The following is a 15380-nucleotide window of genomic DNA, read 5'->3' as shown; positions in this document are numbered from 1 at the left end:
GTTAATTATTATGTTTATATGAGCGTCAAAGGATAGACGCTGCCTACTATAATAACTAAGCCTACTATAACTACTTAGGCGCTAGCTAATAGTATTTAGACCCTTTTACCTATTTAGAATAGCATAGTTAAGAACTATGAAAAATTCCATAAGATTATATTAATAACTACCTGTATATCTATCGAGTTATACTATAACCTCCCTCTTATAACCTTTTTCTTATAGAACCCCGCTATTAAAAAGGACTATATATCCTTACTAGTTAACTATTATATCTATATTGCCACTATTGGCTAGAAGCCCCCCACTAAGACCACGACTAATATACCTATAACTATAAAGGCGCCCTTAAATAGAATCTCTATGCCTTTGCTAATTTAAGCTAGTATAGTTAGTAACTATAATAAGTTTCACCTTATTAGTTTAACCACTACCTATATATCTATCTAGAACTACTATAAGATCACTATAGCAGACTTTACTAAGTAAAATCCTATAGTTAGGTCTAAGTATATTGCCCTATAGGCTAATTACTATATATATATTAGTATTATAGGCGGAACCCCTACTAACCTAGGGAATAATATTTTAGCGCCCTCGCTAATTTAGCCCGGCATAGTTAGCAACTATAAGAAGTTCTATCTCGTTTTAAGCATAACCACATGCGCTTTAATTTAAGACTATTATAAGATCATAATAGCGTAGTTTACTAAGTAGAACCCAGCAGTTAGTAAGAAATGCATAGCATTATAGGCTTAGTATTATATATATATTAGTATCTAGTTAGGTAAATAACTTATTTTAAGCTATATAGCACTTATATTTAAGATTAATAATTAATCTAATTATATATATTATTTATATTAAGGCCACTTCTGTAAACAAACGCTTTAAAACATACCTAAGTAACTAACTTAAGTACCAAATTAGAAGGTTAACTATGTTTAATATATAGGATAAACGAAAGCATCTATGGGTTAAACCAAGCTAGCCCTTTATATAAACTACTATACTACCAATGCTTACAGCACGAGCTTCGCAGCTAATGTAAATTTAGTTATATTTTAAGGTACATTTATAAAGAAGTTATCTTATCTAGATCCCTAAGTTACTTATCTCTTTTCCTTATTAAATATATACTAAAGCACTTTTATAAATAAAATACTTTCTAACTATTTATATAGCCCTATTCTAAGAAAATAAGTAAAATAATAGGTTTAAAACTAAGTAAGTAATAATAATAGCCTCTCTGTCTAGAGCGTAGCAATTAATTACTTAAAAGATAGTTAAAGGAGAGAATATATATATAAACGATATTAAATTAATAGAAATTTCTTCTTCTTAAAAGCTCTATAACCTTCCCTTTTTGCTACTACTATCTATAGAGGCTAACCCTCTTTGCCCGAAAAAGCGTTCCTTGGCCCCTATCCCCTATCGCTCCCCGACGCTACTATTCGCCGCCATGCCATCTTAACCTCATATGATGCCTCTACCCTTATAGGGACCTACTTTTTCACTATAGAGTAGCAGGTGTCCCCCTTTTTTCTTTCTTTCTCCCCCGACCTGATCCTAATCGACGGCGCCGCTGCTACCCCCTGGCTCGCATGCATAGAGTAAATCCCCATAGCCCAGAGTATAACGGTCGGTATATTCCCAAGGGATAAACCTAGCTATGCTGGGTTTATATTAGCAGGGGATTAGGCGCATAGTCTTAAACGTGGTATAAGTCACGTCTAGTAATATGCTTAAAGGTATTAAGTATAACCAAGTTGTATTAATAGCTGAGGTAGCTGGTATATAAGAAAGTGCTAATAAGTGTATCTATATACTTGCGTTTATTCATAGGACCGATAGGCTTGAGGGAGCGCCGTCGTTCCTAGACCGCGTCGTCCCTGGACCTCCATTCGTCGGTCCCTCTAGGGTAGGTGCACCTTTGCTTAGCTAATATCCTCTTTCTGCCGGGCTTCCCCGCCTGGCATATATCATGGCCGTGACACGCTGGGGCTAATGGCCTATCCCTTGCCTGCTGATCTAGGGATAGGCCTTAGTAGTGCTAAGGGGCTTCGACCACGAACATAGATAGGAGTAAGCGAAGCGCCCTCGTGGAGATTAGTCTTGTACTTGTCCTTCGTTACTAATAGCTATTGCCTATCTCCCGGGTATAGTGAGGTACTATAACGGACCGATCATTACGAAATACATAAAGCGCATTTACCTCCTTAGCAGGAATCCAGGCGTGACTCTACCCCGCCATAGCCTCGTTAGGCATCTACTATAGTACCTATCGATAGATCCCCCTCCCTCCTCAATACTTTCGTCTCGGGCTATTGATTCGAAAGCTTAACTATATCAAAAGCACTTCTCGACCGTCAGAATATCATCGCTTGCCATGGCTAAGGCGGTAGACCTCGCCGCAAGCGTCATCGCTATTATTAACCTATCCGCAAAGGTCGCGAAGCTCTATTCTGACTACTCCACCGCCGTCGGAAACGCTAGGGCCGATATCGCACGCCTCCAGAGTCAGCTAGGTAGCCTAGGCGAATGCCTCCAAGGAGCTCGGCGTCTTCTCAATGACCCAAATAATCAATCGCTTACAACGTCGCGAAAATTGGTAGACTCTATCGATGGCTGCACGTCAGAGCTAGTCCAAGTACAGAATAGGCTGCCCACTAAGACCTACGGAGACTATATTCTGGCTCGAGAGGATAGATGCGCATATCAGTCAGCCTAGAGATAGGGATATATGCCTATTGCGGCTAGCTTAAGGTACAAACTTAGATTACACGAACGGAGGTAAATACCAACCTTTTTTCCCTCTTATTCTTTTTTAAGCTTAATCTATCAAAATATACACTCCTCCTCCCGCCCAAGCCTATAAGGCAATAGAGGCATATTCTATCTCGCGTCCGTTCTTATTGCCCTAAAATAGCGAGGTATAGAGCTACCTACTTCCCCGGCTTTATATAGTTCTATTCTTATGGCTATGCAGACTACATATTATTAGCCAACGCCCTAATACTGCCATACATACCTGCCCGATTTGCACTTCTACCTAACGGCAAGGCAGTTTCCTACTACTATCGCTTTACCATTCACGGCATTTTAAAAACCACCATTTCCAAACACCAAGCATGCTTTTACGCGAATAAGTTCCCCATCATTTTCTAGGATCACCAAAGAACTAAGTCTACAATATCGCTGCACGATAGAGTTAAACCGCGATCAGCGGTATCACATTGCCTAGATTCTATCCTCAATTAATCATCATATAATAATCACTCACTTTTTTAACGAAATTTTTCATCATTACACCTCTGCGTCTTCAAACATTTTCTACACACTTAGCCAAGTCAGACTTCACAATGTTATAGCAGCAAGCACAGCTCACAACACGACTTCACAAAACACTACCAGAGACATTATCAATAGTCTACTACAGGAATTTCCTTACATACGAGCAGGCTTCCTAGTCAGCGCCAATGCCACCATGCCGCGAAATAGGAATGTCCAAGTTAGTAATATCGTCGTTAGACTTAGATCAGGCATAAAAGCCAATATCATATTTTTCGATAATAAGGAGATAACTAAAAAAAAGCGCCTCTTTATAACCGGGCAATCGCGGCGTCTTCCTGGGGCTATTTTAGCGGCTATCAATGAACTCAGGAGCCATAATGGTCGCAAGGACTGGCTACGACGCCTTTAATAAGATAGGCCGACTAGGATTCCATGTCCCACCGAATATAGAAACAAAGACCTATACGACATCCGGTCGTCGGCTCCTAAAGCAATCAACAAAACCCAGGATACTATCAGGAATCCCGCTTTAAACTATCAGTTTCAGAGAGAATTCCCTAAGTTCCTTTCTCAATACTAACCCAAGGCTTTCAGCAGTATAATTACGTCTTCGGAAAAAAGGTTAAAAGATCTAGCACTCATCGATAGTATTATAGCTAGCGACGGCATCCTCTGCTTCGATACTACTATAGCGAATATAAAGTCTCGCCTATTCCTCGTTATTTCTAGCATCGTAAGTTATTGCGGCGATAAATAAGAGCTACCCTCATATAAGGGTTACAAAATTATCGCCTTATATGTTACCTGCTTAGTATATCTCATTGACCCTATAAAACTAGCTGCTAAAGTTAAGATCGCGAGCTACTTTAAGTACGAAACTTTCGACCTAGATCAGCCAGGCTTTTACTTACTAAGGCTTGAAGCAAGAGATAGTCTAATCAAGTATTACGTCTTCTAAGCATACTTAGACGAAAATAGTCTCATCAAATACAAAGCCCTCTTATATTGCTAGGGAAATAATCGCTTAACCGATATAGTCATAGCGAATAAGCAGGTTCTTTTCATCACTAAGAATCTATCCAAAGCGCTTTAACATTTAAGGTATAAGAATGTGGATCGGATACTTTAGATTAATGCCATTTATATTAATCAGAGCAATATATAAAAACGTGGACATCAGGTTAGATGCATGGGTCGCATTTATAGTCGCGCTATAATCACGTGCTAAAAGTCTAGAATAGCCTCACGGCAACCCCGCTTTTTGCGAAAGTAACTAAACAATCACTCAATCTTTAACCTCCAGATATCAGGCAAAAATAGCATCTAAAGATCGCTCTTTTAATACTAAAATAAGCAAAAATCGCGTTTCTAACCATAAATTTACTCCCGAGCAAAGAGCAGCGATAATAGCCAAGCTACGGGCCAGCAAATCTCAAAGCCAAGTTACGCGCAATTTTAGCACCTCGCAAGGCACAGTCTCAAAGACCAAGAGACAATAGGAAAACCACCAAGACCTACGATTAAGGCCCCAAAAAGGGCATCCAAAGAAGCTCTCAGCTTTATAGATTATAAGGATTAATTTATATATTAACTAGCATCGCAATCTCACATAGTAAGACGTCTTAATTAAGCTAGACTTAGATATCTCTATTCGCACCTTAAAGCGCCGTCTTTATAGCCATTAGCGCCACAAATAATAGTCAAAAAGATAGATCTTTCTATTAAAAAAAAACGCAAAAGAGAGGCTTAAACACTGCCAATTTTAGGTATATTATCTTAATAATTATATTAAGGTTTAAGGCGTCAAAGATAGAGTCTTTTTCCCTTCCTAATATCCCTCGTAGATCTACTTCACCGACGAAGTCACGGTTCAAAACGCGCCTAATAACCCTAACGGCTAGGTCTTTTAATAGCCTAATAAGAAGTATAGGAAGGATTTAGTAAATATATAGTCTCATAGAAAGCCTTATCAGTCGATTATAATATAAGGAGGCATCGCCGGGGCTAAGAGGACACATATCATCGCTATAACAAGAGATTAACTAGCTAAGAGAAAGAGATATTCATCTTAGAGCTATAAAAAGGCGCTAACAGAAGGTCTCCTTCCTTTCCTCAACGAATTCAAGCTTTTCCAGCAAGACAACGCCCATATTCACATAGCCAAGGGGTCAATAAACTAGCTGCTTTTACATAGGATCCAGCCTATCTACTGGCCGGCACACTCGCCGGATTTAAACCCAATTAAATATATCTAGAAGGCATTAAAGGCCAAGCTACGAAGGTTATACCCTCAATTTATCAGATTACAAAGTAGCAAGGCCGATAGGAAGTTACTAATTAAATAGATCTAAGAAGCGTGGGAGGCCTTGCCTAACCATCTGATTTTAAAGCTAATGACTTCGGCCCGCAACAGGCTACGAGCCTACATCCGGGCGCACGGATAGTATACTAAATATTAATCTACGGAATCAGGGCTTCAAAATGGTATAGCTTTTATCTCAATCTGATTTCTATTTATTGCGTAAATGCGGTATAAAGATAAAGGTTGAAAATGAGGTGTGTAAGTAGTGGGTAGGGCCATTCCAGACTTTTGGCCTTTAATTTTAATTAGGTTCTCATCTGGCTTAGATACGTCAAGTATGAGATGAGTCATCTCATATCGGCACTCAATTAGTTTAAGAAGAGCGTTCCCAGGGTCGCATAGAGCAATTAGGAATATGACGACCCTCAATGGCAAATATACCTTCCCGGAGGACATAACAGCGATGGCATTAGTCAATAATCTAGACTCAAGTTGTTAATAAGCCAGCCCTAGTTCGATTAAGTATGGATCTTGTAAGAGGTAGCTAAAGCTAAGAGGGCCAGGATTAGATACACCTAAGGGTAGATTAACGCAGGGACCTTTACTCTAGCACCTAGACTTTTAGGGGTAGTACTAGATGCGCAATATCAAGCGATCATCGATATTATGCCTAGACTATCGAGAAGATCTTCTTAGTAGTCATAAAAACAAAATATCTATACTTTATTGTGGAGATTCAGAGGAAGATAAGCTAGCGACCCTCGAGATAGGCTCTATGCGCTCTTAAACCTAGCCTTAGACGGGAAGATTAGGGAAAAGATCACGGCGGATTACACAAAAAACGAAGAGGCTATCGTAAGAGAGGTTTTAACTTACCTATTTAACGACGACCAATCCGACAATGGCTTCATTATTCGAGACATTACACACCTACAAAGAAAAATTCCTAATCTTTCCTATATAGCTTTGGAACGAATAATACTATGTGGAATACGGATCGAAGGCATTAAAGAGTTTCTTTAACGGCAAAACACGATAGTTTAGCTATTAGAAGCTGCCGCTACTTACACCCGCTGCGTGAGTCTAGCGTTAATAGACTACTTAATGAATAAAGCCGCCTTAGAATATATTACTATAGGCCCCGTTCTTAATATAACTAACTCGCTAAGAATAGTCACCGTGAAATCCTTTATAGAAAGAAGAAAGAAGGTAAAAATTACTTAGGATATCATTGAGGCTTCGCATAAGAACAGCATCGACCTTATGGCGTCGGTGGTGGAACAGAACCGAGACGACCTCGAGATCACCGAACCACTCATTATTAAGGCGGTTCGAAAGGGCTCTGACTAGCTAGAGCTCCTGCTCGACAGGCGCGGCGACGACATCGAGATCACTGAAGCAATTGTCGAGGCAGCGGCTCAGAAGGGGTCTAGCACACTTCAGCTGCTACTCGATAGGCGCGGCGGCGACATCAAGATTAGAGAAGCAATTGTCGTGGCGGCAGCTAGGAAGGGAGTTAATACGCTTCGGCTGCTACTCAATAGACGAGGAAAGGAAGTTAAGATCACTAAGGGGATTATTAAGACTGCGCATGAAAGTGGCATTAACCTTATGGAGTTAGTAGTAGAACGAGGCCGAGACGATATCGAGATCACTGAAGCAATTATCGTGGCAGCGACTCAGAAGGGGTCTAATACGCTCGAGCTGCTGCTCGATAGGCGCGGCGACGATATTAAGATCACCGAAGCAATTATTAACGCTGCGCATAAAAGTAGCATCAACCTTATGGAGTTAGTGGTAGAACGAGGCCGAGATGACATCAAGATCACTGAAGTAATTATCGTGGCGGCGATTCGGGAGGGGGTTAATAGGCTTTAGCTACTGCTTGATAGGCGCGGCGACGATATCGAGATCAGCGAAGTAATTGTCGAGGCGGCGGCTTAGAAGGGGTCTAGCATACTTTAGCTGCTACTCAATAGGCGCGGCGGCGATATTAAGATCAGCGAAGCAATTATCGTGGCGGTAGCTTGGAACGGGTCTAATACGCTTTAGCTGCTACTTGATAGGCGCGGCGGCGATATTAAGATTAGCGAAGCAATTATCGGGGCGGCAGCTCGGAATGGGTCTAATACGCTTAAATGTTTTTCTTAATCTCAGTATTAACTTGCTCTATTTCCCATAACCACGAAACGTTTTAAATTAGTTGTTAGCCGTCGGTCTATTCGTGTCAGGCTAGCAATCAATTCAATTCTATTAATTTCGCCTTCGCGTAGGTGCCTTGTAATAAATTTATTGCGTAGTTTTAGCACCTATTCCTAGGGGCGGGTGCTCTCGGTACGACCATAGCCATTAGATAGGGAGAACGCCAATACGCCGATGCGAGGTATATAATAACTACGCAGCTCTATACAAAGCCACGCAAGTTAATCGCGTCGGTGACGATTCTTTCTTCCGTAAAGACCGTCGCCGTTATTTTCACGCTAGGGACCATAGTCTAGAGTATAGACTTATTAGGGACTGACTGCGCAACATGCTAACTGCAATCTCAGAGCTAGTGATAACGTTGCATAACCCGGTCCACTTCATCATTCCATAAGAGGTAAGCATACGCTTCCTATACTTAGATCGACTTATCTAATAAATGGATGAACAGCTTTTAATTGCAGTACCCCGAATCACTGCCTCTCGTCCGTCTTCCATCCGAGTTGCCCCTCAACCTCTTCTCTAACGTCACCGATCCCATAGACCAACTCTGCTTAGCACTCACCTGCAGACGTCTCCTCCAGATTTCTTCATTCCTAGTCGTGAAGATTCCCTCCGTGGAGAAGCACAGATATCTACCCCCGCCGCTCTGCCATCGAATGCTCTCATTGCTGAGAAGGCTGGCCCCTTGAGATGCGCGCGGGCGGCCGCAGCGAATATTAGCGCTCTGCTGCGATTTTTTATGGTACTGGCCTACCAAGAAGAGTTACTGGAAAAAAGATGGCGGGAGATACACCCTCGTGAAGCCGGGGATAGGCGCATGGGAGATTTGGGATAGTAGAGTATCGACGTGGATATCTAGGTTCTCGTTCTAGTGTTCAGGGCGTTGGCTCAAAGAGAGAATGGGTATTTTAGAACGGGCTGGCAGAATTCAATGGCCTCTATCGTGAACTACTTCACTTCCTATACCGACTATTATCACCTTGGGTTAAACTCACGGAAAACACCTTGACTCCTTTCCTTAATACATTCTATTCCGGCATAGGCTACTTCTACTATATCTATGGCATAGAGGAAGAGACTTTGGCTCTGGCCTATTCTATCTCTAGGTTCTATCCTACTATAGGCGCTTTCCCCTGGCCATCTAGCGGCGCCTTACCTTGCGCTGTTGCCTCTACTTCACTTGCTCTGACGTCCATAGCATAATACCATGGACTTCCTGAACGTGGTGCTGGAAGTGGTTGAGATATTGGAATTTGAGATCTCGACACTTAGGATGCTCGCACCGTATCTTCTTACCACTCCGCTCAGCTTACTCGCGTCTAACTAGATGTTAGTCATCGAAATAGTCGTTCATAATAGTCGGGCGGCAATATATAAAGGTGCGCTCTTCACGAGAGAGCCGCTCATCACCGATGCAATCAGGACATTAGGCAGCGTAAAGGAGCAGAAGGAATCAATCAGGGCTAGGCAACGTTTTGTGTTTTGCTTCGAGAGGCTTGGTCTTTATGGATAGGTAGGCTTTAGCGCTCTATCAGACGCGGGAGCGCTTAACCATCTCTCTTTTGCGATAAAGAGCCGCTATGAGATCAATAAATTGGATCCTTCGTTAGAAGATCTAGTCTTCAGTCAAGTCCTTGGGCTAGTTGTTACATGCCGAAACCACAAGGGGTACCCCACGTGACGAACCCAGCTCTACTTTAGTCAGATCTAACAGCCATTAGATAGGAATTAACTCAGACTTTTAGATTATCTTTATATATGCCTTTTACATTGTGCCTTATCTTTCCTTTTGACCAGATAGCTGCCAGGGCCAGTTATCTACCTGCCGCTTTCAGCAGTACTTGATCCCTTACCAGCGCCAAGGGAACTATAACATGTGCCTAACTATTGGTGCGGCACCTTTTTTTTGGTGCAGTGGTTTATCCGACATTTCCGCCCGATTGAGCGGCTCCAGCAGCGCTTTCTCTGTTTATGGAGAAATATAAATAAGACGTTATATATTTTGTTAATTATATATAAGGATATTAATATAGAGAAAATAGATTATAGACCTATAAGGGAAAACTTTTTATTCTTAATAAAATATTCTAAGCTATCTTTAATTATTATTATTACTAAGTTATATATTATAAAAACCTAAAAGAAATAACCTAAGTTATATAATAGTATTATAAAAACTATAAACTCTTATATTAAATATAAGAAAAAATATTTTATTATAAAAAATATAATAAAGTAACTAAATATATATCTTAGAAATAAACCTATCTCTTAGAAAAGAAATATAAAGAATACATTATTAATTAATTCTATAATAAAAACTATAAAGACCTTAAGAAGCTAATAAGGTATATTAATAAATTTGTTAAAAAAAAAGATTTTTTAAAAAAATACTATAAATAACCCTAAGGCTATATTATTTATTAATATATTTAAAAATAATAAAAAAGCCTTAAGATTACTTATATAATAAAATAAAGTAATTTACTTTTATAATATATCTAAGAATATAATAAATAACTCTTAAATAATAAAAAAATTAATAAATAATAAGTCTTAAATAAATAATATTATACACTTATATATAAAATATATAATTATTTATTATATAGATACTAAGGAATTAATAAAACCCTAAAATAAATTAAAATAATCTTTATTTTCCTTTATATAAAAAAGATTATTTTAATAATTATTAAATAATATAACCTTTATATAAGAACTAAGGCATAATACTATAAACTTTATAGAAAATTATAATTACTCTTAATTATAAAAGAACTATAGGATTTAATTACTATAGATTTTATTACTAAATTATCCCTATTAAAAAAATAATTATTAAAAACTTTTATAATAATATTCTTATTATTATAAATAAACTTATAAAATTTTCTTATTTTATATTTTATAGAGAATTAATAATAATTAAAAAGTTTATTATTTTTTTTTATTTTTATATTATAAGAATATATAATACATTACTTAAAATTATTATAAATTAAGAGCTATTATTTATTTTAAAACTTTAATAAAGCCTTATAAAATACCTAATAATTAATTATAAACTCTGTATTATATATTATAAAAAGATAAATAAATAAACTAAATAAATAGATTAAATATTAAAATAATACCTTTAATACTATATTAATTATAAATAAATAAACTAAGTTAAGAAGCTACTACCTATATAGCTAGCCTATAATATAGCAATAAATAAAAGTATAAAGATTATATTTATTTATCTTAATTTTAGGTTTATCTTAAATATCTATTAATAAATAAGAGATATAGTTATTAACCCTAAAGTAATTCTTATTAATAATTAGCCATAAAACCTATATAAAAAAATATAAATAGAACTTAAATTTATTAAAAATACTAAATTATATTAATAAAAAAAGAATTAAGGGATTAATTTTCTTAAAGGGAGATATAATTTACCTTATAATAAAAAATATTAAAATAAAATAATAAAATAAAAAACTTAATTATAAATATATTAGACCTTATAGAATTAAGTAAAAAATTATAAAATATAGTTATAAATTAGAATTATTCCCTAAGGTTAAGCTTTACTTAATCTTTTATATCTTATTACTTAAATTAATAGAACATACTATTTAAGTTAAAATTACTAATAAATTAGAGATAGAGATTAATAAATTAGAAAAATATATTATAAAAGCTATCCTTAATATAAATAAGATTAATAATAAAATAATATATTTTATTAAATAAAAAGACTACTTAGACTTAGAAAATACCTAAGAATTACCTAAATACCTTATAGGCGCATAATACCTTTTAAAAAACTTCTATAAATAACACTAGGATTAAATAAAAGCAAAGCATTAGGGAAATTATTACTTAAACTAAGGGATACCTAATTAATATTATTAAGAATATAATCTACCTAAAGATCCTATATTATAATACCTTTATAAGTATTTAGTATAAATAATAGGGTATTTTTTTATTTAACTTCCTAAAGGCCCTAATAAGTTGCTTTAGAATGCCTTACTTCTACGTGGTTTTAAATCTTATAAATGCATAATAAGCGACTAGCTGCTATAGCTAGATGAGATTAAATCTCTACTATCTCCTTATAGAGCACTAAAAGTATATTACTTATTTTACTCTTATTTTATTTTAACTTCCTTTTTTATTTTATTAGGTTAATAATTATAAAGTATTATTAGAAATAAAAGTTATAATAAAAGAAATAATTAAATATATAAGATGCTACTATATAGGTATTATTATAAGGTTTTTTATTTTAAATATATTTATTATAATAAGTAAAGTTTATAGATATTAGGCAGTTTTTACCTAAATAAAAGTAATAAATATAAGGCATATTAATCTCTTTATTAATAAATTTAATAAATAAGGTAAAAGTATTAATTTCTCTATCCTTATAGGAAGACTATTTAGCGATATAATTAGATATTATATAATATAATAATAAAGGATCTAAGTTAAGATAAATTAAGCTAGAAATAGAGAAGTAAGGGTATATAGGTCTTAAGGATAAGGCCTAATAGAGAGGAGATATTATATTATAACCCTCGCAGCTATATTATATAGTCTCTATAAAACCTAACTCTTATATATTAATTATAATACGACTAATATATCTAAGACTAATATTATCCCTAGACTACTTTAGTCTTAGAATAATATCGCGCCTTAGTATAATTAGCTTTACTTATAAAAGCTAAATATATAAAATATACTTATTAGTACTTTCTTATATAGTAGCTATCTTAGCTATTAATATAACTTAGTTATACTTAATACCTTTAAGTATATTATTAGATATAACTTATACCTACTATTACTTAGACTATGCCTAGTACTTTCTATTAATATAAACCCCGCATAACTAGGTTTATCACTTAGGAAATATATAATTATTATAAAAAGATAAAGTAATTTAATTCTAAGTAAAGTTTCTAAAAATAATAATAATAAATATAATATAAAAATATAATAAGTAATCTAATTAGATTTATAAAAATATAAAGAATTAATTAGTTATTACTAAAGGCATAATAATAACCCGCTAAGGTTATATAAGCTAAGAGGCCTTATAACCTAATTTAATTTAAGCCTCTATAAGGATTTAACAAGTTAGAGTATTTATAGTAATATAAATATAACTTTTATATTTAATTTAATCTTAATTATACCTATAATAGTTACCATTTAATATAATTACTAAGAAGAAATTAGTTATAATAATATAAAATAATTAAAAGGATAAATATTTATAAATATTTTATATTATTTTATAAAATATTTTAAAAATATTATATATTAAGTTAGTTATTATAATTTAAGTAGTTATAATTACGTAATAATATTAAATAATCTAAGATTTTTATAATTTAAGTATTAAAATATGTATTAATTTATGTTATAGCTGAGAGCTAAACCTTATATATTAATATTAAAATATAGTATTTTATAAAAATATATTATAAAATAATAAATTAAAAGTATTTCTTTAATTATCTTATTAATTAAATTATTAGTTTTAATATAACTTATATATATATATTTTCTTATTTTATTATATATATGTCTTAGTAATTTACTTAAGTTATTTATTATAACCTTATATTAAGTCACTTCTAGGCTAGAGTTATTAAAAGAGAAACTATATTAATTAATATATATAAGAGTTATTATTATATATTATATTAATATTTTAAATAATAACTTATTATTATAATAATAAAAAGTAAATTATTATTATTATTATTAGCTAATAATATATTCTTAATAAGATAAGTTTTATTAAGGTAAAGTATTAAGTATAAAACTATTTATAAAGTATATTTAATATTAATTTATATATTAAAAGGTATTAGGTATAATAACTTAATTATATATACAATTATATTTCTTTCATTAAGTTATTTTAATTTATTTCTAAATATATTATAAGGTTAAATTATATTTTAATATATATATAAACTTATAATAATATAAAAATTTTTATCTTAATATTATTATTATAAAATTATTTTAAATAATTGTTTAAATATAATAAATATTACTTTACCTTTAAATTTCTTATATTATATTTATAATATATAAAGTCTTATATATATTTTATAAGTATTTATATAAAAAACTTATAAAGAATTATAAAGTGTATTAATTAAAATAAATTACTTAAGTTAAGAAATAATAATATATAGCTTTATATTTTTTATTCTTATAATAAAATAAACCTTAAAAACCTTTAATTATTTAATTCTTTATTTATTTTAATATATTCCTTAAGGTACTTAAATAGCCTTATTCCTAGGGCTACCTAGTTCCTTAAACTAAATATAAGAAAAATTTATATCTTTAAGTTAGTTATACATCATAGCAGTTAACATCTCATAGCAATATTCGCATTCATAATCAAATAGTCTAAATTTTCAAGAGTAAGATAGAATTTCATCTATTTACTATACAACAAACCCCCCGCATTCGCGAGACAACACTGGGAAAACCCTGTGGGAAAACCAGTGCTAGGGGTTAAGAGAAGCTCATATTCCGATCCGAAAAGCGGAAGAAACATCGCCTCTTAACAACAATCTCCAAATACTGCGCCTAACTCCTTAAATATCAAGGAAAACCTAGGTTCAGGCTCATTATCCCTCCGGTTGGCGCCAGAAAATATGACTGATCGCCATTTCCTGACCAAAGCATCTATGTTCCTCATCCCGCCCTCATGTTCGGCAACCAGGTCAACCCGGCTGCCTAGACCGCCCGATACGTGACCACCACGACGCGTTCCTCGCTCGGTCCTTCATCAAATTTCCCTTGCCCTACTTCATCCAGGGATCGGCGGCAAAAATCTCACTGCTCTTGCAAACGGTGTCGTGAAAATGCAGCCTAATCTCTGACGCACTTCCAGCTGCTCGCCTTGTTCCTCAATCTGCAGAACTTGGGGTCGTTCCCGATGATAGTGTAGCTAGCACCTTGGCAATTGGAGTGGTCAAAAATCGTGCAGCGGAGGCCTTGTTTGGCCTTGCCGCTCTCAGCCCTATTGACGGCGCTGCCGGGTAGGTTCCTGCACCTTCCTAGTTTAGCGGAACCCTGAAATATGGGGTTCTGGAAGCTGGGCCCGTTGAAGAGTTGAATGTTGTTGTTGACTTGGCGTTTTTCGACGGCACCGTCATCAGCTATGCCTGCGTCTGGGACAGCTTTTACGGTGGCAGCCGCAAGAACAAGGACCGAGACAATGGCAGGGACGTGCATTATAATGTGAGTGGCGAGAGCTTCAGACTCCGAAGGTAGTTGCACCGGCGGGAGTGGTGGTTGCTTCTGTTTTCCCTTTAGGCTTCTTGCCAATCTAAGATTTTAGGAAGATATTGCTTAATATTTATACATACGGGTACCTTACTTCCTCTATTAGTTTCTACTTATGATATATATAGATATGTATAGCTATATATAGAAATATATTCCTCTAAGCCCTCTCTTTACGGGAAGCTTAAATCAAGGATTAAGGTTTTATTACGCGGCTTTACTTATAGAAGGTTCTATTATTTGCTGTTGTGGCTGGCGG

The 15380-nt window shown here is 34.6% G+C and overlaps 1 protein-coding gene across 1 annotated transcript; it reads right to left on the bottom strand.

Annotated features, from left to right (window-relative positions):
* Positions 1-14704: 14704 nt before the first annotated feature.
* Positions 14705-15145, bottom strand: NCS54_01512700 (Hypothetical protein; the record flags this gene model as incomplete). The annotated part of the gene is made up of 1 exon (XM_053160234.1): positions 14705-15145. Exon 1 carries the CDS (start codon positions 15068-15070, stop codon positions 14705-14707), a length of 366 nt encoding a protein of 121 aa, XP_053016209.1. The 5' UTR covers positions 15071-15145.
* Between the last annotated feature and the right edge of the window lie 235 nt (positions 15146-15380).

The sequence above is a fragment of the Fusarium falciforme genome, chromosome 14, assembly GCF_026873545.1.
Source record: "Fusarium falciforme chromosome 14, complete sequence".
Lineage (NCBI taxonomy): Eukaryota > Fungi > Ascomycota > Sordariomycetes > Hypocreales > Nectriaceae > Fusarium > Fusarium falciforme.
Note: the sequence above shows the minus strand (reverse complement) of the source record. Positions and strands in the feature narration are given on the sequence as shown.